The sequence below is a fragment of the Electrona antarctica genome (genome assembly GCF_951216825.1).
Source record: "Electrona antarctica genome assembly, chromosome: 24".
In the NCBI taxonomy this organism is placed as follows: domain Eukaryota; kingdom Metazoa; phylum Chordata; class Actinopteri; order Myctophiformes; family Myctophidae; genus Electrona; species Electrona antarctica.
Genome location: NC_136803.1, coordinates 23,331,360 through 23,358,837, shown reverse-complemented (window position 1 = coordinate 23,358,837; position 27,478 = coordinate 23,331,360). Strand labels below are relative to the sequence as shown.

Here is a 27,478-nt window from a genome sequence, read left to right as displayed (position 1 = left end):
CTCTGTTATATTGTTTTGTTTTGTTTTGTTTTGTTATGTGTTTGTTTTGTTATGCATTTTTTTGGTTGTGTTTTGTCTATGTCTGTCAATGTTTCATATACAAAAGAAAATGAATAAAGTACAAATCATTAAAAAAAAAATGATTACACCAGCTATCTGCAGCTACATGTTTTGTCATGATCTGAAAACTGAAGTCACTGTCCTTTAAGATGTCATAACATTTAGGTGAATATTGGAGTCCAGTTCTTATTATTTCACTTTATGCAGCACAACGTTTAGTTTGCATAAGACACTGTTAATTAACGTACTGTACAACTTCAGGATTATGTTGGGGAACTGTGACTTAATTTGGAGCTCCGCAGTTCGCCTCCGCTTAATTGGTTCCACGTTATTTAAATGTACCGTGCCCTCGCAATAATAGCCTACTTTTAAATGCATGTCCATTTGGCATTTAATAATTCGTCATAATATTGTTTAATGTTTTGTGTAATGGACTTTGAACTGTTGAAATGTGCTATAGAAAACCTAGAAAACCTAGGGTAGGTACCCTCACAAAAAACATGCAGTAATCCTGGTCTCTAAACTGCCTCCCCCTGGCCAGCCGGGGCGCCTGATGGAGGGGAAAGGAACTGGTTGGAATAACGTCCTTCCACTCGCTACGTCCAACCAGGGAAACTCCCCCCTGTCAGGTGTAAAGGAGCAACTTGGACACTCAGGCATGAAGGAAGCATGAGTTCAAGTCCGTTGCTCTCCCCATGTCCCCCATATATGGGGACTAGGTTGGTGGAGGGTGTGTAGAGCCCAGGATCACATTAGATAATTGACACAGGGGTGAAAAATGGGTTACAAAATCGTGGGATAAAAATTATAGAAAAAAAAGAAATAAACTTGCCTTGGCCTCATATCACATGATGTTTCAGAAACATGATTCATATGGATCAGTAGCTACTGTCTGCTAATGCTTGACTTTTGCTTGAAATGTTGTCTCTGCAACACATCACATCGTTGACCATAGCATTTCCAGCCAGATCCCTCTATGGGTGAAACACTTGAATGAACTTTACAGTATAGATCCACTCACATAGCAAACATTCCAGAGGATCGCTTTTTGCCTCTTTCAATCACATCTTGAAGGGCTCACATTGTAAACTGTATTAGCACGGGTCATTTCATCACATATAGATTTGTAGTGGCACAGTTGTCAGACTGTTGCAAGACGTGACTTCTATGAGGGTTCTGAAATTACATACAAAACACACAACCTACATATGGTTGGTGTTGCATAACACGTACCCAAGCACGGCACGCACACACGCACATGCATGCACACACACGCACACGCGTGCACACGCGCACGCACACGCACACGCGTGCACACACACACACACACACACACACACACACACACACACACACATACACACACACACACACACACACACACACACACACACACACACACACACACACACACACACACACACACACACACACACACACACACACACACACACACACACACACACACACACACACACACACAAGCATGTAACCTAGGCCTGAGATGGATGGATGGATGGATGGATGGGTGGGTGGATGGATGGATGGATGGATGGATGGATGGATGGATGGATGGATGGGTGGGTGGGTGGTGTGGGTGCCTGTGTGGATTAATTCATCTAATTTATAGGGCTAAGCCTTCTACAAGACTACCTACGCGTAACAGGAAAAATCTCATTTCAAGCTATTTCTAAATGAACATCAAATATCCTTTCAATGGTGTATATATACGGTAATCATGTTGTAGGCTACAGTCAGTCGCGGGTGAGTGGACTGAATTGTTTGGACACTGGCCTATCGAATGGGCGGTGCTCATTACGGGTGGGTAGGCTCCATGCACATGTATGCATGCTCAGGGGTGGGGGTGGGCAGAACGCTCCAGCAGCACTAACAATTACAGGGTCTGCACAGGAGAAGTTTGCCTCCGTAGGCCTATATACAGCTCCAGACAACAGACGTGGAATACTTTTATTTCTTGCTGCATGGTGTATTAAAGGCATACGCAGTCTAGGTAAGTAAATTATAACATTGTGTAACTTTAGGTTGAGATGTGTACTGTAAATAGGCTATGTGCTACAGTTGGTGAATATGAGTGAATGAATAATGCATGAAAAGGTTACTTGGAACTATTGCTACAGGACATTTAAGAAGGGATTTAGGGTAGCAAATAAAAATATTTTGGAAAATGAGTTGCTTCAGAGCTAGATTAATGAAGTTTGCTACAATAAACACATTCCATGCTCTACCCCTTAGCAATAAAACTTATATTTCAATAACCTTCAAGGCCACTACATGCTGATACCCTCCTTCCTAATTAATCCAGTGTAGAAATTGTGTTTTCTATTTCCCTGCTCATAGCGGTGTTTGTACCTGCATTAATTCCGTTGGTTGTTTGGTTTGTTAATTGGTTCGTTATGTTAATTGGCTGATAAGGTCCAATGGTTAGGTGCTGAAAATAAATAGTTTGGTTAAGCTGCACATTTGAGCAAAGAAATATAGTATCCCACAAGAAAAAACAGTATCAAACAACTCACATGTCCCTCCTACCATCTAAACATACATGTCCCCGTTTAAAGGCAAAACAAAACACAACGTAATTGCCACTATTTCACATATCAATAGACACAAATACAAGCCTATAATCAAAACATATTGATCAATACAGCATCATACAAATGAGTAGAGCAGAAGTGACAGGAGGAAACCCTCTGTCCTTCAGATGCTACTGGGCCTGCTGCGTGGCCTTTACACTGGGACTCCTGGACCGCTTACTATTGACTGAACACTGTGTGGGATCAGTGGGGGAAAGTAACTAATTACATTTACTTAAGTACAATTTTGAGGTACTTTTACTTTACTCGAGTATTTTGTTTACTTCTACTCCACTACATCTCAGAGGCAAATATCACACAATGCGTCGCGATGCGTTGTAGATCTGCTATTTTCAAAAGATGTTTTTATGCATTTGAAATTTCGAAATTCTGCATAATGTGCACTCTATACTTTTGGCACTTTTAAGTGCATTTATCAAATTTATCACTATACTTTTGTACTTTCACTCAAGTACATTTTGAATTCCGGACCTTTACTTGCAACAGAGTATTTCTATATGTTGCAGTATTGATACTTTTACTCAAGTACAAAATGTGAGTACGTCTTCCACCACTGTGTGGAATAAAAACCTCTCCAGCTGCAACAGGGAGGCATGGTGCCATCAGTAATCCCTATGCCACGCCACCCCTTCTCAGCCCGCAGCAAATTGAACCATAGACATAGTCAAGAATCAGCATCTTGACGTCGAAAACATGTATTTTTTTTCTGAAAAACCTCATGTTTCTATAGCCGTTGTGCTCAATATTTCATGTCTAGGACCCCAAAAATTATATGTAATATGCCTCCGGCCCCCATCTGAAAATATGTTGTTCCAGGGACCCCCCCAGAGGCAAAGATTTGAGTTAAAAACGTTCGTTCTGAAAAAATACATATTCCAAATTTGTGTCACATTTTCACGATTAAAAAAAAATAGCAGACCTACAAGCTCGTAGCACGCTATGCCTGATATGGTTATTTCAGTGGTTATTTCATGCCCTTAGCCCTATTCTTATATTTTAATACATACGTCATTCTAAAACAGTTGACTAAGTTAAAAATGTATGCCTTTAATAAAAGGTTGTCTGTTATAAATAGATCTCTAAATAAATAGGCTTTAGTACAGGACTTATGTTTAAAATCGTTGCATGCCGTTCATAGCAGTTAATGGGTAAAATGCATAGGAGAGACTGCAAAAAAACCAATAACGATGTTGGTGTGTGATCAAGTGATGTGTTCTGATTGGGGGTTTCTCAATTAGGTGAAGTGGGGAGGAGAGAGAATATTGAGTGAGTGGAAAATTACTGAACAGATTCACCAGAGTGAATGTCAACATGACACAGAAGTGAAGTGGAAGTTTTCTGATAGTTTGATGCACAGTGCATGATTCTGTGCATGAGTCAGTTTTGTTTGAGTGAGTTATAAGAAGTCTTAAGTGAGTGGTAAAGTAACATGTGTTTGGACTGAGTGAAGAAAGCGTGTAGTTTCTCAACAAGAGGAGACTTTGGCTCATTCTAAGAGACTGTGTTTTGGAGTGTGTTCCTGGCGAGGATTCGACGTTCCTGCAGTCTGCTCGGCTTCATCACATCTCACCATCTCACGAACTGTTCAACAGATCCGACAAAGAACTGTGAGTAGGACTTTTGCCGTTGCTCATCAACAAGGACTGGAGGAATACTTCCTATATTGGGTGAGTTATCACTCTGTGGCTGAACAATCTGGGAACCCATCTGCAAAAAAGGAAAAAACAGCGCCCTCTGCCGTTTGTTTTCCTTCAAATGCATTATCGTATTAAAATGAGACCACATTAGATTTTGTGGCAAATTGCATTTCGGGTCTGTGTTCCCAAAAGGCATGATGGCTAACACTTGCCTAGTCTCACGTGGATACTCAATTCTAGTGAGTGATGGATGGTCTGAATCACAAGACAGCATATCCAGGTTTTGCCAGATAAAAAGTACAGATAAGCCACTGATGATTGGCTGGGCGGTAATAATGGAAGTCTGTGGTTGGTAAGGATGCGGCTGCCTGTGTTTGGACAGTCACACTTCATAGATTATATATCATATATCTGTCACTTTTCTTTCTCAGAGGGGCGGTCCTTAACCACTATTCAATCATTTGTGTCCCAGATGTAATGTATCTAATCATCTGGCTACTGTAAGACTCTCACACAAAGATGTGCACAATCAGTTCCACATTTAATCTCCTCCATCCCTGATCAGATTACATACAGGCATGTGAAGCCCAAGTTATTACAGTTGACTTAAAGCCCTCGTCTCCCGCCTATAGCAGTTCTGTTACAGTGAGATGGATCTTTTCTTTCTTTCTTTCTTTCTTTCCTTCCACACAAAGCAGTACTTTACCTTTTAACAGGCTACTTATATTTGTATGTATCAACATCAGTCAAGGCGACATACGTATAGCCATCTATGCAGTGTAGTTGTGTGCACAGTGCTTGATGTAAATGTACACTGGGTATTTCTTATAGTTTGGTTTGCTCGTGTTGACAGTTAGATCTATGCATCAAGTCTCTGTACGTACGGATGTCTGTTCCCCCCGCCGACTTCAAACACGCGTTCCACCCCCCCCCCCCCCCCCCCCCCCCCCCCACAGGGAGTGCAGTGCCCGGGTCAAGTCGGTCAGACCCACGGTTGTCCAGAACCGCCACAAAAGGCCTCTGCCCGGGCTCTGGACAGGGCCTCTGCCCAGGCTCCATATATGGAGCTGGCCAGTTCTGACATCACAAAACTCCATATTTGGGCATGCCTGACACAGAACTCCATATATAGGAATAAAGGGACACAGAGAGATAGATACATACATCTCCATATATGGGCATAAAGGGGACACAGACAGATGGGTGGAATGGGTACTCTGACACGGGTACAACGGGTATTGCATAGCCGGGTGGGGCATGGATCTCCAACTTCCATAATTACCGACTCGGTGCTCCACAGCCGGGCACCAGTTTAGTATCCAATAATTAGCCCACCTGTAATTTCCTCCCATACAAGATCAAAAGAAAAAGATCAACCTCACAAATCATAGTTACTACTACTTTTGGCCTTAATATTCAAAGAAACCCTGCAGACCCAGTTTATAAGGAATGCAATTATCAAGGTAGTTTTGGGTTTATTGTTGAGTGGAAAAAATCTATGTAAAAATGCCCACGGTTCCACTCAAAGCCATCTCATAATGGCCAATATTCTTTATTATAATTACAACCTGTGTTTTGGTTCATGGGACAGGAGAATGCGACGTGCTTGAGTCAAATTAAACACCAATTCATTATGTTCTTTTTTTTAGCTAAGTAAACAATAATTGGACTTTCTTTGCATTTGTAATTCCAGTCAATTATAGTATGGTGTTTCCAGCTGATACATAGCAAAGGACTAATGCTTGGACTTGGTTCACTATCCAAATTACATACCGCAAATTGCAGCCAGCTGCAATGAAAGAACATACTGGCAATTGTTACAGGGAAAGTGCTGCAGTTATGCAAATGCACCATCGTCGATAATTTTGTTAATGACGGAATAGAAACTTTTCTCCATGGGATATTTTGGATAGTAATGCTTAATTGTCTCCACCTGGCCGAAGGCATGGGGAGAGAGTATATTTTGCACTCCGTCTGTGTGTGTGTGTGTGTGTGTGTGTGTGTGCGTGTGTCTGTCCGTCCGTCCTTCCTTCCTTCCTTCCTTCCTTCCTTCCTTCCGTCCGTCCATTACCAGCTAATCTCCGCCACCGTTGGCCCGATCCATGCCAAACTTTGCACACACACTCCCTGGATGCCAACGATGAACCTCTGCCCCGAATATTCTTCAACGGCCATGAGGCCGATTTAGGCAAAACACATTTCTGTAGATTACTCGTACACATTTTATCCATACATCACACAATTCGGTATACACTATCTCCACAGTCGTGTGATCAACACGGATCTGCACCATTTCCCATCTTTTACACTCACTCAAATAGCCGATCGCATTGTGTCCTGGTATAGATTGGCTATGTTAGGTGCGCAACAAAATATTATTCTGGTTTAATTATAGAGCCACAACATCTTAAAGCGGTAGAAAGGCGGTGATGGCATGTGGTACCAAGCTTGGAAGGGCATGAAGCAGTAGGTAGATGTTACAGTGAGCAACTGTGGGCAATCTGCCTAATGCAAGTAAAATATTTACCATCATGATGCGGTCTAGATTTTCTCATGACACACTTACAGTACGCTAGCCTACTACTGTATAAGCAATAAGCATGGAAATATAATTAACTATGGAATAGACATTTCCATCGCAATGCTATGCTTCTTCTGAGTCTCATGTGCAAAGGAAATAATAAGTCCATGGGGTGTTTGTTCGATGCAGATCACATCATCCTGTTCCGTAGCCATAGCAATAAGCCTCATCACGCACCCCAGCAAAGTAGGGCGTTGTGAGGAGCAGGGACGGATTAATTCCCACGAGGGCCCCTGGGCCGCTAATATTTGCAAGGCCCCCATAGCGCGCGTGCACGCAACATTTTTGTGTTTTTATGTGTTTTTATCATCTTTTTAACCTAAATTTAACAAAATCAACAGCCAATGGAGGGTCCAAGGAGCCCTTTTCAGGGCGTCAAACCTAGTACCTCACGGTCCAATTTCCCCGAGGGGCCCCTGAATGCCAAGGGCCCCTGGGCCACGGCCCCACTGGCCCAATGGCTAATTTGTCCCTGGTGAGGAGGAAGTAGGGCACTTATAACCTAGACTAAACCTATACTTTTATATGTATGCTTTTCAGTATAGGTTAACATGAACTCTAGAATCCATAGTCTGGGGCAAACATTCAGAGAAAATATATGGAGCGCATAGCTGAAGTTCAGGAGCAGGACCACACCTCCAACGCAGCTATACCTCCACCTCCTATCAAGTCACCTCCAATCGGGTCACCTCCAATCCAACCATCGGTTCTCCCTCCCTAATTCTCATCCTACTCCCTCTCTCCTTTAACAGGTCCCTAAGGGGGGTTGGTTGTGCCCGGGAGCACGGCGGATCCCCGAAGCCTCCCCACCTCGGCTTAAATCACCCGACGTCCAGCTGGATGGCCAGATGACCCGTCGTGGGTCTGTTTTTCGTTCTGTTCATTATTCGTTTCATTCATCGTCTCGTGCATCTTTCGTTAATAAAATCTGTTAAACGTCCTCATTTGGTGGTGTGGTCCTTGACAGTGAACGGATAGATGCTCCCAACGTAGCCCATTGCAACATATTGTGAGCTTGTAGATAGGCTATTTTCCGCAAAGAGGGGGGAAAAGGGCCGGACCAAGTATAGAGCCCTTGGGGACCTCGGTCAGCTAAAACATTATACTATAGGACTAAAGTGGTTAAGACAGTCAGCTGGGCGAGGCAAAAGACATGTTTATAGCTTTGTTAGAGTGCTATTCTTTACAGGATATGATTCAAAGAGCCTACTGCTGTGCCTTTGACCTGTAAGTGCACTGTGCAGCACATACCAGGCTGGTGTGGTTGCTTTTTTAATTGGAGCGTGCGTAATGCAAAGAAAACATGCATTTTGATGCTTACAGCTTGCACATGGGCCTCGGGGCGTGTGGAATACAATCCAATTAAAATAGAATTAGGTAGGTTAAACTAAGCTTAATAATCCCAGAGGATCCCTTATTTCATTTGCCAGACCAGATGCAAAGTAGGAAATTAAATTAAAGGACTTTCATTCAAACCATAGATTAATGGATGGTTAAAGTGGGATTAATCAAAATACCCTGCACTAATGGAGAGGAGAAGAGAGGAGACTAACGATTCAAAGGGAATATTTTGATCATGGGGCAAAGAATCCTGTGGGGGATTGTATAGAATCTAATAAGGCTAATTCCATACGGGCCAGATGCAGTTGCATCATTGACGGCGGGTATTGGCGGGTATTGTTTAATTGTGCTCTCGAAACTGAGCTCATGTCTGTTTTGGACAGCAGAAATCCTCCTATAAAGTTCTGTACTGCGTATATATATACGGTTGTCATAACACTAATGCTTTAACCAGAAACCTCTCAGTTATTCCTCTACTATGTACAGTACTGTATGCCGTAGCTTTAGGTCATGCTCATATCACAAAGATAGTATAAGGCTGCAACGATTCATCGTAATCAAATCAATTATTCAATTGTTGCAAACAAATGTATTAATCTGGAGGGTTTTTTTTTAAATTAATTGTGGGTGTTTTTCCACCTAACCATAGTTTTTTCCAGTGTTAAATGTAACTTACATAACTAAGCTAAAGAGGAGTGAGCCATCTCTCTTCCCTTACAATCTGGTGATAGTTGCACATGTACGTATGCACAGTAGCGACTGCAAAGCAAAATATGACACATAACACTGGAGGCGACTTTTGCATAAGATTCTTATTAAAGGAGCATTCCACTCATTTTCAACATTTTACTATGTCATTAATGTACCTTAGAGCTGTTGTGTGGAAATAATAAAAAGTCCCCCCGATTCTGTGTTTCCTAGAACTAGAGGTCTGAAAAAAATCATTAACATGGTGAAACACATCTTGATGATGTCATCAAGATGCGTTTCACCATGTTAATGCTTTTTTTCATAATTACATTTCTAGGAAACACAGAATGGGGGGACTTTTTTATTATTTCCACACAACAGCTCTAATGTGTATTAATGACATAGTAAAATGTTGAAAATGAGTGGAATGCCCCTTTAACCATATATCATTGCTTTCACAACAGTAGGCATACTAATCTCTTCACCATTTCGTTCTCTCTGCAGAACGATTCACGTTTTCTTCTGCTTGACAGTAGCATGGGAAACAATAGGCCCGGATAAATGCCTATATAGTGAAAACAGCTGAGACTGTGATTCCAGGGTCATGGGCAATAGATGCCCTCTCCACTGCTCCCATGCTCCAGCTCTGGGTGCATACCATAGAGTATATAAAGGATAGAGACTGAACTGGCGCGAAGCTCCGCCCCCCCAGCTATTCATGTCAGTGGAAGTTGCTCAGTGGCGTTTTGAAGCACCCGGAAGACTGCCGGAAGTACCGTCTCAGAACGTCTACTTCCGCATTTGACCACCAAATTTTGGTGGTCAAATGCGGAAGTGCAACCAAGCGCTCAATGTTAAGCCCAGCTGCACGGGGTTTCCCGGTCATGAATCCACGGGTCCGCCTGTAGTCCCTCCTCCTACCACTAGGGAGGAGAGCTTCAACGTTGAATAGCCTCACTGGCCCCTTGGTGCATACTGTACTTAGTTTAGACTAGTCATTGGTTAGACATGGGTTAAGGGTTAGGTTTAGGTGTGCTGCCCCGTTTTAGGGGGAGGGTTTGAGATAGGTTGTAGTTGTAGGACTAATGACTGGTCTAACCAATGACTAGTCTAAACCAAAAACTGTCTAAACTAAGTACTGCACCCAGCTCTGGGGGTCACATTTATGCTCTATATAGCCATACATATACCATATACCATAAATGAAGCACCAGCGTGCAAGCAAAGTGGCTCTTACAGAACTGACATTGTCCCCTGAAGGTTGATGGGGTCAGAAGAACTGTGGCATCAGCCGATACTGTTATGTGAGTTTACTTTCCACATGAATTAAGTATATGTTGTGAGAAAGAATAGAGTGAAAACAAGTTGACCTATACCCCCAGGGCAAGGAGGCTTCTACGGAAAACTATTGCTTTATGTTCAGTTCAGGCACAAAATGCCTGCTTGTCATGTTTGAATAAAAGAGTTGAAGCCAGAGAATATTAATTTATTATAAAACATTTTTTAAATAGCATATCTACAAGCTTTGCGATTTGGCAATGGGTAAATATGGCTTTAATCCTGAGGATTAGAAACTGACTGTGTTCTGTTGACGAGGGGCTTCATGGTTAGCAGAGCTCCCAACACTCTGCATCGGCCTGCCAATTAAGAGCTCAGTTGAACCAAATCAGTGTTTCTCAAAACACACCTGTGTACGAACCTTTCTTTTAGAGTAGAAGTAGAATATATATTTATATTTTTACAGTTTTGCCACTTTTTATTGACGGTTATTCTTCATGTATCAATACTAAGTGTTTGTATTCATTATTAATTACAGCCTATGAGTTTCCTCGTGACCTTTAGACGAGGAAGTGAGCTCACAGCATGACTATAGCGCACACAGCGGATCACCTTTACATGGGTTTATACCTCCCTGTGTGCTCGCAGCGTTGTTCTGGCTCACCAGTTGGCCGCTAGCTACAGACTCTAGTGGAAAAATGGATCTCCACCTTTTATTATACAAAAATATTTTATATATTCTTATTTCATTACATTCCATGTTTAAAATGTTTTTTTTTTGTTATTCTTATTTTATAACGACAGCCTGGCAAGGGCACAGAAGCTGCAGTGAGATAACCTTAAATGATCCGCAGAGGGAGATTCAGGTGTCATAGCAGAAACAGCACACGAGATACAATCTTACAAGATAAATAAGAATAAAATATGATAAAATAGTGACTTAGATTTACTTAAGGGAAGAGGACGCCCCTGCCTTGCATAGTCCCGTGGGAGGCAAATCTTAACGATTGGGCATGGGGCACAAGCTAAGGCTTGATCACCCTTTAGCTGGCCACCTTTGATGAGGGTGTATAGTGTTTGAAGGCCGAAACACCCGCTGATTCAAAGGCACACTACTGAGGATGTGTCCCAAAATTGACATCATACCCTAGTTAAGAAATACACCTCCCAATGCCACTCTTAACATCAAGGAAATCTCATGTGAGCCCACACCATCTATTGGCACTTAATGGACAGTCTTAACATCACGTCCCGTGTTTTATGATTCTATAGTATTTTATACATATCTACAGTATCACCAATAAATACAGAAAGTATGTATATACAGTTTATCGACAATTAATATATTAATTGATTATATTATGTACAGTCTATATGAATTAACATATGTACAGTGCATCAGGATATAAACTGTACACATAAGAATATTATGTGTACACAAATGTTCTTAAGTGGTTAAGTGTGTCTGTGGGTTTTATAAATATTGAACCTATGAAAAGTATTAAATAGAGCTTGTGACTAAAAAGGAACTGCATTGGATCCATTCTAGAGGGTATGCGCGTGACATCATCGTACCTGGAAGTTATGCGGGAACGCCCACTGAGTGGCAAAAAACTACTTTCCGGCCTTGACAGCCCATTCATCCAAACAGAAAAGTCCTGTCTGATTGCATTAAAGTTTCAGGGGTGCCCACACATTTATGACGTGAGATCTACTTTCAAAATGACCAGCTCAACAAGATCTACCCACTGAAAAAATAAGTGTACCATTGCTGAAAATAGTTTAAATATATAATGTACGTGGGGGGGCTTTGGAATAGCGAGGGGGGAGAAATTATGACAGGCAGTTTCTGCTGTCAAAATATGACATATTATTAAGTATTTAACTTAAACGCCCAATGCATTCTCAATGGCAATAGCACAAACTTTGGCATGCTACTAGTCCTACATACTTACACCTAGAAACCCCATTCAAACCTATTTAGGTTCATCTTACGGTTTGCCTGAAAATAAATCTTTGAAATGTTTCATAGTTTTAGAAATATAGTGCTTTCAAATTTGAGAAATTCACAATGGGGCTCAATGGCAGATATTGGCACGTCAAAAAAACACTTTCACCTAGAAACTCCATTCACACTTTTTATAATTCAGCTTACTGTGGAGACACATGCTGTAACTTTTTACTTTGAAATGATTTGTAGTTTCGGAGTTATTTAACTTAAACGCCCAATGCATTCTCAATGCCAACAATGTTAAACTCACCAACATTGCAGCTGTACGAAAAGCTTGAATCTTTCTATCTGCAAAGTTTTTGTTTCATAAAAATCCACCATAGAAACGTTATGAGCTACTTTCTGTCAAGAAATGCCCTGCATTTAATTATGTTTCAGAGTTTGGAAGTGCTTGTTTTCAATAACACATTTTGCTGCCTCCTGCATTATGTGACATTTAGAAACAGGTGGTACGCAGGACGGTTGAGTGATTTCCAACGAGCGCTTCCAAACTCTCCAACACTCCATGCTGCTCAATGTTTTGCCACTCAGTCTAGACAGTGACGTAGACTCCGTGGGGGTGGCGGGGCTCGAGCCCCCATGATGAATTAGACCTGAATATGTACAGTATATTCGCCTAGTCAGTTCGTCCCGTTTGTGTCGCGCCGCGCCCGTTCGCGCAATTCTCGTCTTTGCAGTGACTTTGTATGTAATCGCGCAGCTCTAACCATCCAAGTCTGAACGCACCTTAACACCTCTTTTGTCCGGGGGCGGGTGGGCCGCGTTGCCTGTCCCCTTGTACACATGCAGATCAGGTGGGGGGAGGAGGGGCGGGGGGAGGAGGGGCGCCCCCATGACGATTATAAAAACATTTCGTCTCTGAGTCTAGATGAGGGGGGCGTGTCCTGATGGGAAAATCATGTGCATATACTCTCTATTGGGTTGCAAATAGATTCCAGAAAAATCCCACAGCTGAACCTGTATATATACCTTCTGCCTGCACAGTGTCCCACTGACCAATCAGGTACCTGCATGTGGAGGTTCTGGGAGAACGATGGAGCCCTGGCCAATAGTGGCCTGGGTCCTACTGCTGACCAGCATGGCTGATTGGCTGAAAATGGCCCAAACACGGGACTTCACTATAAAGGACATTGTCGCCCTGCATCCATCAAGTAAGTAGTCGTTTAGAAAGTTCACATAGTATTTTCAAGGCCAAAATGTCAACACTGCACACAAGATAACGCAAAATCTAACTGTAGGAGGAACCCTTCTAATGTTGGTGACTCCTCCCATGGCACTTTCAGATAGCAACGTTTGCGCGTTCAGTTTGGAGAAATGTGTGAATTGTATTACCCACATACTGTACACACACACACACACACACTTGGACACCGTTTTGGGGTCCATCGCTATATACAGATTACACGCACCCAAAAGTATACTCATTGCATATGCAAATGCCTAATGTAAATCGCTCTGGATTAAGAGCGTCTGCTAAATGCCTAACGGCCAAGCTACACAAGGCTTTTCTCGCGTGTTTACCCTAAACGCGCGGCCCGCGCGTGCGTTTTTTAAAATAGGACTGGACCTAAATTAAACGCACGCGCGGGAGAAAACGCGCAAGAAAAGCCTGGTGTAGCATGGCAGTAAATTGTAAATGCACGCACGCACGCACGCACGCACTCACACACACACACGTGTATAGTTATGTAAGATGGGCGATCGAGACAAGTGCGTGCCGTGCACATGCATATAAACACACGTGACGTGGGTGGGGGTGTTTGACGTGAACTGGAGTTGTCCTCTGTGTGCCCGACAGTTCCTACCATGACTAACAGGCTTTGTGTAATAATATGTGAAGTGTGTCAGTCTGACCCTGGGACCTGTAGCTGTCTCGGCTGACGGCCAGTCTGATTCCCACTAAATACATCCTTGCCGATGGGAAAGATAAACAACTCCACGTACATTCGATGACCGCAGATGGTCTGTTGGTGCCCTCGACGTTGTGTGTGTTCCCTTTGGAGAACATTAGCATATTATCATTGTGTGAGAACTTGGTCAATCGAGGTCGTCACTTTGGTAAATAATGCAGACATATTTGGATGTTAATTGTTCAATTTGCGTCCCGTTTTGTCTGTGCACTGCGGGTGGAACTGAAAAGGCCTTTTGACGATGTTTGTTACCAAACATGGTAGGTCGGGGAGGGGTTGGCGGCACATATGGAATCATAAAGAACCAAATAAAATATTGCCATATAGACCAAATGTTGTGGTCGTTGCCTGGGATTTATTCTATACGGGATACCGGCCCAGGAATGTCTTTTCTCCTCATTTCAGGAAAAAAAGAAATAAGGACAATAAACTATAAAGGGCTAAATTAAATTATGTGCTAGCACAGATTTTATAGCAATATTGCCTTTACACAAAATTGCCCTCAAAAAGTACCATACAGCAGTATTCTGTAGTACGGTTGTCCCAGAGACACGTACCATAGAGCAGTATTCTGTAGTACGGTTGTCCCAGAGACACGTACCATACAGCAGTATTCTGTAGTACGGTTGTCCCAGAGACACGCACCATACAGCAGTATTCTGTAGTACGGTTGTCCCAGAGACACGTACCATAGAGCAGTATTCTGTAGTACGGTTGTCCCAGAGACACGTACCATAGAGCAGTATTCTGTAGTACGGTTGTCCCAGAGACACGTACCATAGAGCAGTATTCTGTAGTACGGTTGTCCCAGAGACACGTACCATACAGCAGTATTCTGTAGTACGGTTGTCCCAGAGACACGCACCATACAGCAGTATTCTGTAGTACGGTTGTCCCAGAGACACGCACCATACAGCAGTATTCTGTAGTACGGTTGTCCCAGAGACACGTACCATACAGCAGTATTCTGTAGTACGGTTGTCCCAGAGACACGCACCATACAGCAGTATTCTGTAGTACGGTTGTCCCAGAGACACGTACCATACAGCAGTATTCTGTAGTACGGTTGTCCCAGAGACACGCACCATACAGCAGTATTCTGTAGTACGGTTGTCCCAGAGACACGCACCATACAGCAGTATTCTGTAGTACGGTTGTCCCAGAGACACGTACCATACAGCAGTATTCTGTAGTACGGTTGTCCCAGAGACACGTACCATACAGCAGTATTCTGTAGTACGGTTGTCCCAGAGACACGCACCATACAGCAGTATTCTGTAGTACGGTTGTCCCAGAGACACGCACCATACAGCAGTATTCTGTAGTACGGTTGTCCCAGAGACACGTACCATACAGCAGTATTCTGTAGTACGGTTGTCCCAGAGACACGCACCATACAGCAGTATTCTGTAGTACGGTTGTCCCAGAGACACGTACCATACAGCAGTATTCTGTAGTACGGTTGTCCCAGAGACACGTACCATACAGCAGTATTCTGTAGTACGGTTGTCCCAGAGACACGCACCATACAGCAGTATTCAGTAGTACGGTTGTCCCAGAGACACGCACCATACAGCAGTATTCTGTAGTACGGTTGTCCCAGAGACACGTACCATACAGCAGTATTCTGCATTACGGTTGTCCCAGAGTGTCTCTGTCTGTGCTCCACAGCCACACCTCATCCCGGTGGGTTTAAATGCTTCACATGTCAAGATGCTGCAGACAACTATGAGTGTAATCGCTGGGCACCGGACACATACTGCCCAAAAGGTACTGACTTACTTACAGACTTAATATTTCTCACATTCATCTATACTCCATATATCTTAGCCTGGCTAATAAGCCAGACTGAATCAGCCGTTGGCAAAAAGAAATTGCCTGCCATACCACACGACAGTGTGATTTGAGTCTGGCTTATTAGCCAGGCTACATATATCTGCCATTGAATGACTCAACTTTGCAATTTTAATGACTCAACTTCAACTTCTTTAATGACTCAACTTCAACTTCTTTAATGACTCAACTTCAACTTCTTTAATGACTCAACTTCAACTTCAAGCCAACACAATATTTTCTATGAATATTTTCTATCAGTGGCAGGTGTCTTTTTCCTAGATTTATTCAGTATAAGACAGTGGTTGCACCTCGTTTGGGGTCTTCTTAACCGCTACACACTATCAATGCTGCCTGTTCCCGTGATTTAAGAGACAATAAAGAACATAACATGGTTCCACAAAGAATATACAGGGGCCATTTTCTGAAACAGAGACTACAGCAGAGTTGCACATACTGTAGAAGAACATCATTATTTGAGAGTGTAACAGTGTACAACTATGTGAATTTGATACCCGAGACTGAGTCTCAGGTACTATAAATGTATTTTTGTTCTTGTGGAAAAGAGACCCTTATTTGTAATTTAGCTAAAAGAGACCCTACGAGTGTGCTGTGAGTGTTTTCTTTTTTTCTTATTCATATTCTTGCCTTCATGATTGATTGATTGAAGTATTTATTACCAGTTTGCAGAATTACAGTACATTTCGAGCACAACTCAATACAAAAACGGTTAACTGTGAGTGGACGACACCATGAAGCATTACACTTGTTTACAAGAGGGTTCACCATTTTCAATTAATCTCCTACCTACCGTCCCCCCCACCACCACCTTCTATTCTTCCCTCTCTTTGTTTCTTGGCAAAATAACACGATGGGAACTATGCACAAAAAAATGTATTTCACCCACTTTCTCTTGCAGGGACCAGTTACTGCTACACCTTGCATGTGATGGATATAGTTGGGGACAGCGTGTCTGTGACTAAGCGCTGCGTTGCCCTGGAGGAGTGTCTGCTAACTGGATGTACCAACACCACTGAACACGGCTACCAGGTACTATATCCATGCCATTTGGGATTGGTTCAAAAACTGTTATTCAAAGCAAATCTCTGTACGTTTTTCATTGCTCCTTAACCCATTCAGGCCTGACGTCGAAATTAATTTTTATTTTTTTCTAAATCATGACAATTTTCGGAAAGATTTGAGGCACATTTTAACGATTTTTCAAAAATAGCAGACCTACAAGTTCATAGCGCGCCACTCGGTGGCGCGCTATGAGCTTGTAGATCTGCTATTTTTCAATAGCTAAATTATAACAATGTTTAAAACACCAAAACGGGTTCCCGCCCCAAAATGGGTTAATGGTTAATGTGGTTAAACGCTAACGTGACATGGATGCGTTCCAGGTCTCAATGGATTAATGATAATAAAACATAAATATAATTGACAAGTCATGAATATGCAGTGCTAGTTCCTTATACCCCTGAGATTCCAATAGTTTAGCGTCTCTCCATTTACCATGGAAATGTGTTGATATTTCCGTTTGGCGGAGAGATTAATCTGTACAGCACTGTAGGCGTATTTTGTGATTTGAGCACAGATGGAACCAATCAAAAATGATTATACCCGTTGTATAAAGCCTGATTCGTACAGTGAAAAGGCGACCCACTGTACAAGCTCAGAACGCACCGTAGCAGTGTGGCGTGTTGTGAGCTTGTAGATCTACTATTTTCAGTGCGAGACTCAATACGCAACCAACTATACATCAAGCGAGTACTGATTTCACCACAAGTTTCCTATTCCACATGGGTATGACTACCATGTCCTTGCCTTTGAGGAGCGATCTACAGAAATGGACCACAGTACACTTTAGCGCTGCTTTACGATGAGACACAATGGACTATTTGACTAACAAAGTCAGTCATAACACGCCACTGATCGTCCGCATCACATATTCACATATCCTATTCCTGCCAACATCCTCACTCCGAAGCCCCTTCAACTTTAACATTTGTGACATAAAAAAAGGTTTTGGTAATTTTTCTTTTTAAGTTTTCTGAGCTCAATTGCACCCAAAAAACCCTGAACTTTTAACATTCAGTAGATTTTTTTGTGGTCTGGGGTTTTCTTGCTCAAACAAGTGCTCTGATCTTCCTGTGGACTGTGATGTAAGAGTCCACAAATCCCATAGCTGTATATCAGTGGTCCCCAAATGTTTTCATGTCAAGGACCCCTGAATTGACACTAATTAGCCCCGTGGACCCCCATTTGAAAAGATATGCCAGGGACCCCCAGAAGAGAAGATTTTTACGGCTCTAGCAGTGATTTTCAACCCGTTTAATTTCAAGGACCCCTCAGTATGACCTGCATTAGTCTACAGACCCCCATTTAATGACATTTCTATCTCTGGGACCCCCAATTTATATTGTAAAATCAATGCTAATTTAACTATGAGAGCATACAAATGGAACCAAATGGACCCGTTTGGTTCCAAATTATCATTTAGCATGGGTCCCCCCTGGAACTCCCTCAAGTACCCCTGGGGGTCCCCGGACCCCACTTTGGGAACCACTGCTGTATATGACATCAACAATTTGCCAGCAGACGTCACTGTTGAAGCCTGTTTGCCCGTTTTCATTGGCAGCTCTAAAGGCTTCAGAACACACAGAGAAAACACCAGACAGCGAAAACCCACTGAATGTTCAAAGTTCAGGTTGTTTGGGTGGAATTGAGGTCAAAAAACCTAAAAGAAAAACAAAGAATAAAAATAAATTAAAATGAATGTCATGAAACCTTTGATGTTAACCCATTTGGGTGTTTTGGTGTTAGCATTATGTTATGCTTTAGCTATTTAAAAATAGCAGATCTACAAGCTCATAGCGCGCCACCGAGTGGCGCACTACGAGCTTGTAGATCTGCTATTTTTGAAAAATCGAAGAACGACTGACATACCGGTAGAAACATAGCTTTTTCAGAAAACTGTCAGGATGTAGAAGACATTTTTAGAATCTGATCTCAGGTCAAAATGGGTTTTAAAAAAAAGTTTTTTTAACTCAGGTCTTCTGCACGTCCTGTTGTGAAGGCAACATCTGTAACCTGCGGGCGCCGCGGAACCAGAGCAGTGCCGTGTTCTCCACCAGCTCTCCTCTGGTGGTCAGCTCCTCCTCCTGGCGCTCCACCGCCACCACACGGCTATTTCCTGAAACCCTCTGCTACGTCATCATTGGTGTCATCGCGGCGAGGCACGCGTGACAGTAAAGCAGGGGTTCCCACACCTTTTCATGTCAAGGACCCCCAAATTGACACCGCCATTAGCCCCGCGGACCCCCATTTGAAAAGATGTGCCAGGGACCCCCGTAAGAGAAGATTTTTACGGCTCTACCAGGTATTCTCAACCCGTTTAATTTCAAGGACCCCAAGTTTGACATGAATTAGGCTACGGACCCCCATGGCATTTCTATCTCTGGGACCCAAATTTAAATCAATGTAAATTTAACCCTGAGAGTGTACACATTTTTGTACACTCTCAGAATTACAGACCCATAAGGGACCATTTGGTTCATTTAGCTGGGGACCCCCTGGAACTCCCTCAAGGACCCCTGGGGGTCCCCGGACCCCACTTTGGGAACCACTGCAGTTAAGGACAGACTGCATAGTGCATAAACAGACAATACATGAGGGCAAACTGGCTGCTGTGGTCAATATTGGAACTACACTGAGGACATCTTCCATGGGCAAGATGCAGGGCCAGTTATAGCCTGCTTTCCACTAGGGTGGGCAGGACGAATAGGGGGCGACCCTGCATGCGCGTGCGGAATCTTTTTTGGGGGGGAGGGGGGGTCAACGGCCTGGCCAATCAGCGGCAGCTAGAGGCGGGATCAAGGCAGCACTGTGTATGCCTTGATCCCGCCTCTAGCTGCCGCTGATTGGCCAGGCCGTTTGGTGGCCGGAGCATCAAGTCTGCCTGAGAGTTCCCAGATGGGAGCAGGAGGGGGGGAACCCAGTGTACTCTCTGCTGCCCCATCTGGCGGAGTCAGGTTATCAAATCCCTGAAGACCCCCGGAATGCATAGAGAACTATTCTATCATCATATCAGTTTAATCTATCCATCTTCCCCTTCTTTGACCAACAGCCAATTTCCATCCAGCACTGTGTCAGTTAACAGCACAGATGGCAAAAGGTGGTCAGGTGGGTCTAAATTTCTAAATGCTGCCCACCCAATCAGAAATGATAAAGCGGCCCCGATGTTTGGACTAGGGCTGAAAGAATCTGTTGCTTATTAGAGATCGTTAGTAAATGTGGAGCTGGAAGTTGGGAACTGAAGAAGAAGCGATGATGTTTGTCGTGGTATTTAACGCACAACACTAAGTGGAGTCCCAAATGTGTTTTCGTTGTCAAATTGTGTGTTCTGGCACTCATTATATTGTCCTGCCAACCATCTGGCAATTATCGCAGACCAGGGCTGTGGACTGTCTGCTGTTCAGTGTACTAAAATGATAGGCTATCTTTTGAATATACCGGTATTAGAATTAAAAGTTAAAAAACAAAACAAGTTGCCTACATTAAAACATGCCCCCATGGCTTAAGTTATGTCCATAAGGGGCATTCCACTCATTTTCAACATTTTACTATGTCATTAATATACCTTAGAGCTAAAAAAGTCCCCCCATTCTGTGTTTCCTAGAACTGCAATTATGAAAAATAATTTGCGGATTTCTTTCAGACCTACAGTTCTAGGAAACACAGAATGGGGGGGACTTTTTTGCGGACTTTTTTATTATTTCCACACAACAGCTCTAAGGTATATTAATGACATAGTACAATGTTGAAAATGAGTGGAATGCCCCTTTAAGTACACTTTCGAAGGATACTTCCCAATAAGGTTGTGCATTCCTGAGCCTTCCCATAATGTAGTGCAACCTGAACAGGTTATCAGGTGCCGTTAGGCTAATCTCATCATTCCCTGATGAAGGCTTAACCACCGAAACGTTGGATTAATTTGTCTTAACCTGCTGCGTCCTAATAAAATATTGGCACTCTGGCTATTGGCGTGTGCGGCCACTTTCTTATTTTTTCAAGATTCCCTCTGAGGCTACTCTCTAAAAACAGATTCTTGCTAATTCAAATTCAAAGGGAGAAATAAATCCTGGTGAAGGTCTGAGGAAGGGCTTTGGCCCGAAACGTTACCACCTTTTCAGTAATGAATTATTGGGAGCTGAAATTGGTGTGCAGACTTTTTGATTCTTACTCTAGCCCATTCTGGACGGGAACGCCTTTTGGTGTTTTAACTAAGCATTATGTTATACTTTAGCTATTGAAAAATAGCAGATCTACAAGCTCATAGCGCGCCACCGAGTGGCGCGCTAAGAGCTTGTAGGTCTGCTATTTTTGAAAAAAATGCGGCACAAATCTTTTAATATATATTCTTTCAGAGCAAACGTTTTTTTTATTTCGACGTCAGGCCTAAATGGGCTTAACCTGACTCCGCCAGATGGGGCAGCAGAGAGTACACTGGGTTCCCCCGAGCAGGAGGGGGGAACCCAGTGTACTCTCTGCTGCCCCATCTGGCGGAGTCAGGTTAAAATGGGCTAGGACTGTCTTTGATCCGCACCCAGCCTACATATATAGGCAATTTGATGTGCGTGTCTTTCGCCGTGTTTGTTCAGCCTCTTTTGCTACTTAGAAATAAATCCCCCCCTTTTTTTGGTCCGATGCGTTCCCAGAATCCCGTTAGGCGAAACGGGCATAATTCTTCAATGCATATATTAGTTGCTTAACCCATTTTGACCTGAGATCAGATTCTAAAAATGTCTTCTACATCCTGACAGTTTTCTGAGTTTTCTATGTCAGTGGTTCTTTGATTTTTCAAAAATAGCAGACCTACAAGCTCGTAGCGCGCCACTCGGTGGCGCGCTATGAGCTTGTAGATCTGCTATTTTTCAAAAGTCAAAGTCGTACGATTAGTCACAGACGTTACCGCAGTGAAATTTGTTCTCCGCATTTGACCCATCTCTTGGAGCGGTGAGCCGCAGCGTGCGCAATCCAACCCATTGATGCCGAGTGCCAAGCAGGGAGGCATTGGGTCCCATTTTTACAGTCTTTGGTATGACCTCCCAGTTTCAGGGCAGACACTCTAACCACAAGGCCACTGTCTTAGCTAAAGCATAACATAATGCAAACACCAAAAGGGGTTCCCGCCAAAAATGGTTTAATATTTCCTTATGATACATTATTCCTGTCAGATAAACCATTTTGTTAATCAAAATTTGTACAGTACCAAGACAATATTTCTTTGATCACCGCACACAGCTTATCCCTCCCTGTCAATTAGTTTTTAATGGATTTGTTTTTTAAAGGTGCCACATTGTGCGTGACATACAGTAATTATGTATATACAAAGTATTTATTATTTTTTTATATGGCATGTTTACTTGCATTTTTAATGAGGCATTATGCTGGATTAGGGCAGGAGATTCCAATGAACCTGGATGTTTTGATTCAATCTTTAATGTTTGTCAAATTAAAAATACATGTAAAATCATGCTACCGAGTTATGGGTATGCTTTTTTTCCTTTGAATATTTGTTGTATGTACTGTATATCAATAGAATCACACATTTCTTTATACTGTAGGTATTTGGTCAGATGGGTGGGCCTCTTGCATTTTCTGAGCATGTTTTTCAATTATCAATCAATCAATCGATTGATTTCTGGCTTGGATCAATAGAACTAACATAGCAAACTTTAAGTTCATATTTATTGGCATCACAACAAAAACTATTTTTTTAAAGGTTTAAAAACAAAAAATCCCTCAGAGTTTTGCCAATTATTTGGGGGCCCACTTGTTAATAAAAAACACTGCTGAATGCTACATCTGTGGCTTAACCCATTCAGGCCCTACGTCGAAATAAAAAAAAAATCGGAAAGATTTGAGGCACATTTTAACGATTTTTCAAAAATAGCAGACCTACAAGTTCATGGCGCGCTATGAGCTTGTAGATCTGCTATTTTTCAATAGCTAAAGGGGTTCCCGCCCAAAATGGGTTAATTGCCTTCCACTGACAAGCACATTGCTCACTTATCTCGGACTGCAAATGGAACATATAGACAGTGATTTGTGGCGCATTATGTTTGGAAGAGGAACACATTCACAAGTGCAGTGCTGATGATGATAAGCTCTCAAACCTCACACGCTTTTCCAGGGTTCATTTATTCAGCAGTTCATTCATTTATTCAGCACTTAGTGCAAGTGCACCGCGCTTCAAGCTTCAAGAAAAATACAGGCCATGTTCCTGGGGCCTACACACGATGACTCAACCACACAATTAATCAAGAACCTGTACTAGACACTGTGATTAGTATGAAAGTGTTGACCCAAGTGCTGTATTTTTAAATAGGTAGGTAGCTGGTATTTGTGTATTTTCACAAAAATGTAGATATTCACTTTAAAATGCTGTCTATTTTGGAAATGACGCGTGATGTTCATTCAATATCTAAAAACAGTTGCCATTCTGGAATCATGGAAAGGGATAAATATTTCCATAAATAAAAATCAAGTGTACCTTTTATAACAGCGACCGGTTTGTGAAAATAGGTTTCACATTTTCCACAATAAAATAGTAAAGGTTATTGTCAAGTTATTGTCATTACGATGAGTGTTGTCTTTCAGTAGGCCTTGAGGACATACCATACTGCACTTTTAGGTTGTGTACTAGTGTCAGCAAAATGAAAACCACACAAAATGTTTCCATGTCAAGTACATATACATAATCCTGTTCGGTATCATGAAGGCTGGGCTATTTTTTTTTCTCCACCATACTTTTTTCTTTCAAATTTTCATAATATTTTGAAAGTATAAAATAGGTCTTATGGTATTAAAACCAGAAAAAGACGTATGCCTTTATCATGATATCCAAAACCCCAGTTTTCTAGTCTCATATTACAATATTGTTTGCGACATTGCCCAGCCCTACTTTGATTGTACAAATAAAAATAATTTGGACAATGTTTCTCCGTTAGATCAAACTTTCGGTAACTTGGTAAAACATCCAAATAAGCTGTTGCAAACTGCATCGGCTCCTCATTCCCTCTCCAATACTGCTTCTCCGAAGCTTCTCCGAAGCAGTATTGATAAAACCTGGCGTGGTGGTACTGACATCAGGTCATGTTTCATAAAAATAAAAAAAGAACGAAAGACAAAGGAAACAAAGCCTATTCCTCCTCTTCGAGTCCATTTGTAAGTCCTTGTAGTCTTGCTATGGCGGTACTGTAGGTAGGTGCATTGGTGAAAACAGTCCCTACGAACAAAGGCGTGCCTCTTAGGACGTGGCGGATAACCGTGCACGAGCCTGACGCTTCGATGTGAAAACCCAGATGCCTCAGCTCGTCGTCCGCTCTCAGCAAGCTTCGATTTGACGGAGAGCCAAAGAACTGTTTAGAGAAACAAGAGCCAAAGTTAAACTCATTCACCGCCACCAGGGGGCGCCAAAAGTCCCAGACCGCCAACATATCTTTTATTTTATTTTATATATTTTTATTTTTTTCAAAAAAAAAAAAAGTCAAAAAAAAAACCATGTTATAAAACACGAAAAACACGTCCTTGGCGCTCCAGGACATCATGAAAATTAAGTCCTTGGCGACCATTGAGTTAACCACCCTTGCATTCTGGAGCGAACATTCCGTGAAAATAGACGATCTACAAGCTCATAATGAGTCACAATGCAACACATTCACATGTCAATGTGACTGTTTGTGACACATTGTGAGCTTATAGACAGGGGCGTCATTTGGATATGGCAGGCTATGGCAGCTGCCATACGTTGGCTCCAGGGGAAGAATAAATGTGACTTTGAAAAAATAAATCCATGAATGTCTTTGTCTATCCGTGTTGATTATTCTGTTATTAAATTACAGTAAAATAGCTACAAATGCAAATTTGAACAAAATGATCGTTTTCACAAGGTATTATTATATTGCCTACAACATGTATTTCCCCTATCTCGACAAATGGTATATTCCGGGGGAGAGCAGCAGGCGCGCAATTTCAAGAGACTGTCGGGCAGAGAGATTGCGATTGTGTTTACACTGTGCTGGCAGTGCTGCTGTCAGAAGGCTAAAACCTCAAATGAAAAGGACCACATCATCCTTTTTTGGGGGAAAGACTGCGACTGCCCAGCAGCAGCAGCAGCAGAAGACTGTGACAGTGAGTCAGCAACTCACTGTCACAAAAATCCAGACGTCCCTCCTTTTTTATTGAGTGTCTAGAGTCCGACTTGGTTTATTCATTGAGCTCCTGGATAGCCTCTCAGGGGTGCCCACACTTTTTTGACTTGAGAGCTACTTTCAAAATGACAAGCTCAACAAGATCGACCCGCCAAAAAAAGAATATTATACCATTGCTGAAAATAGTTTAAATATGGAATAGCAGAGCTGGCGTTACATATAAGACAAATACACTTGGAATTGGAAATAAGAGGGGGATAAATGTAATAGCTAGGGTTTTTTGTATTTCATCTGTAATGCTACTGACATTTGTGCACAGCAACGCTCTTGAAAACAAAATAGTGGGTTTGAGCTGACAGGCCCTTTTTGATGTCAATCAATCAAGTCTCCTTAATTCAAGTGGCAGATGCCAAAAATAGTTTTTTTTATACTTTTTAGGGGCATGTCATGTGATCTACCTGCACCAGCCCTTGTGATCTACTGGTAGATCGTGATCTACCTTTTGAGCCCCTGGATGATAACACCACCACCAGCGTACAGGTAAACAAACGCTCCTGCTAATGCTGCTAGCAGTGAAGCTTAAAGCTGCCTAATTTGATTTGAAACAGACAGTGTATGCCCCATGTTGTTATTTAACATTTCTGACATTGTAAGCTTCATGGCGAATCGGCAGGAGTCAGTCTCAAAGACACGCGACTTAACATTTCTAGGAATATAGAGGGAAATGGAGGAAAATAAAATATGCCCCCAAAGACCGGCAAATACCCGCACATACATTCCCGAGGAAAATAGGGCATAAAAAGACGCAAATAACCGGGTTATACCCGAAACTGTCGGGTATAAATCGTGCACGTGCCGTCACCTTGCCATAGGTTAGCTTTGGCTGAACTGACGCCACTGCTTATGGATCCGGCTATTTTCAGCAAAGAGATTTGGTGTAGAGCCCTGGGAGACCGCAGTCAACTAAGCGTATATAAGGCAGGATATGCGGTCATTTTATGAATTAATTAATTTTTCCTCAATGAACATATGTGGGATTTTTGAGTTGGAGTTGTTTGGAGTGAGAGATTTTCAATCGACTTTAAAAATGACAGATCTACTGTACTGTAGTTACTGACACACACAACCACATTTCCCCACTACTATTAATATTGTGTTTGCCCTCTTTTCATCGCTAACTGCAATATCATGTTTTTATCTATTTATTTATTAAAAGGGGAACATTTATACGTACATTTATATGTTGTATAAATGATTGATTATAGGAAGTCATCCCACATGGGCCAAGAAAGAGCATTGTCTTCCGCTCGCTGCATTTTACATCTTTTACTTTTATCAGTACAAACTGAAGTTAACAGGGAATGGAAGAACTGAAACTTACAGCTACTCCTGTGGCGGGGTCGATGAAGTCTGCCCAGTAGCCTGCCGTCCACAGAGCGAAGCACATCTCCTTGGCACCGCTCACAAACTAGGGTAAGAGGAAAGAACATTGGTACACTGTCTGGAACTGAAGCTGCTTGTACAATTTTCTTTTCATGCTTTATGATCTAAAAAATGATGTATTCAAATAATTTAAACATTAACCACTAAAGCCCAATCCTGTGCTTCGTCATAGAACAACGGTGATGCATGGTGAAAATAGCCATAGATTTCCAGGGAAAAACGTGCTTAAAGGGGCATTCCACTCATTTTCAACATTTTACTATGTCATTAATATACCTTAGAGCTGTTGTGTGGAAATAATAAAAAGTCCTCCCCATTCTGTTTCCTAGAACTAGAGGTCTGAATTTTTTTTTTTCCATAATTACAGTTCTGGGAAACACAGAATGGGGGGACTTTTTTATTATTTCCACACAACAGCTCTAAGGTATATTAATTGAAAATGGGTGGTTTTCCCCTTTAACAAAGATATTTGCCATTGCTTTAAACCAGGGGTGCCCACACATTTATGACGTGAGATCTACTTTCAAAATGACCAGCTCAACAAGATCTACCCACTGAAAAAATAAGTGTACCATTGCTGAAAATAGTTTAAATATATAATGTACCTGTACCTTGGAATAGGGAGGGGGAGAAGTTATGACAGGCAGTTTCTGCTGTCAAAATATGTCCCCCCGTATTTAACTTAAATACATTAAGTATGCATTCTCAAGGTCAATAGCAAACTTTGGCATGCTACTAGTCCTAGTTTAAACAGTCTATTGAAAAGTAATTCACGACAAAACGGAATGATTCTCCAAACAGAAATGTCTTTCTTCATGGGTTTATGGGTGTCCTGACTGTGTATCAGACTCATAGTGTGGAGTT

General features: G+C 42.2%; 2 protein-coding genes across 6 annotated transcripts in view; one reads left to right on the top strand and one right to left on the bottom strand.

The window, feature by feature from the left end:
- Positions 1 to 13,243: 13,243 nt before the first annotated feature.
- LOC306917579 (ly6/PLAUR domain-containing protein 6-like) lies at positions 13,244 to 19,202 on the top strand (the record flags this gene model as incomplete). The annotated part of the gene is made up of 4 exons (XM_079495875.1): positions 13,244 to 13,361; positions 15,792 to 15,890; positions 16,873 to 17,003; positions 19,008 to 19,202. 4 exons carry the CDS (start codon positions 13,244 to 13,246, stop codon positions 19,200 to 19,202), a joined length of 543 nt encoding a protein of 180 aa, XP_079352001.1.
- A 3,938-nt stretch (positions 19,203 to 23,140) lies between these two features.
- Positions 23,141 to 27,478, bottom strand: part of LOC306917094 (cobalamin trafficking protein CblD-like) — a 35,312-nt gene continuing 30,974 nt past the window's right edge. For all 5 annotated transcript variants that reach the window (XM_079495219.1, XM_079495217.1, XM_079495221.1 and 2 more), the window contains exons 7-8: positions 26,553 to 26,639; positions 23,141 to 24,379 (exon numbers count right to left, since the gene is read on the bottom strand). In XM_079495219.1, the coding sequence (XP_079351345.1) occupies positions 24,161 to 24,379; positions 26,553 to 26,639 (306 nt within the window). In that variant the 3' untranslated portion in view covers positions 23,141 to 24,160. The remainder of the gene's footprint in view (positions 24,380 to 26,552; positions 26,640 to 27,478) is intronic.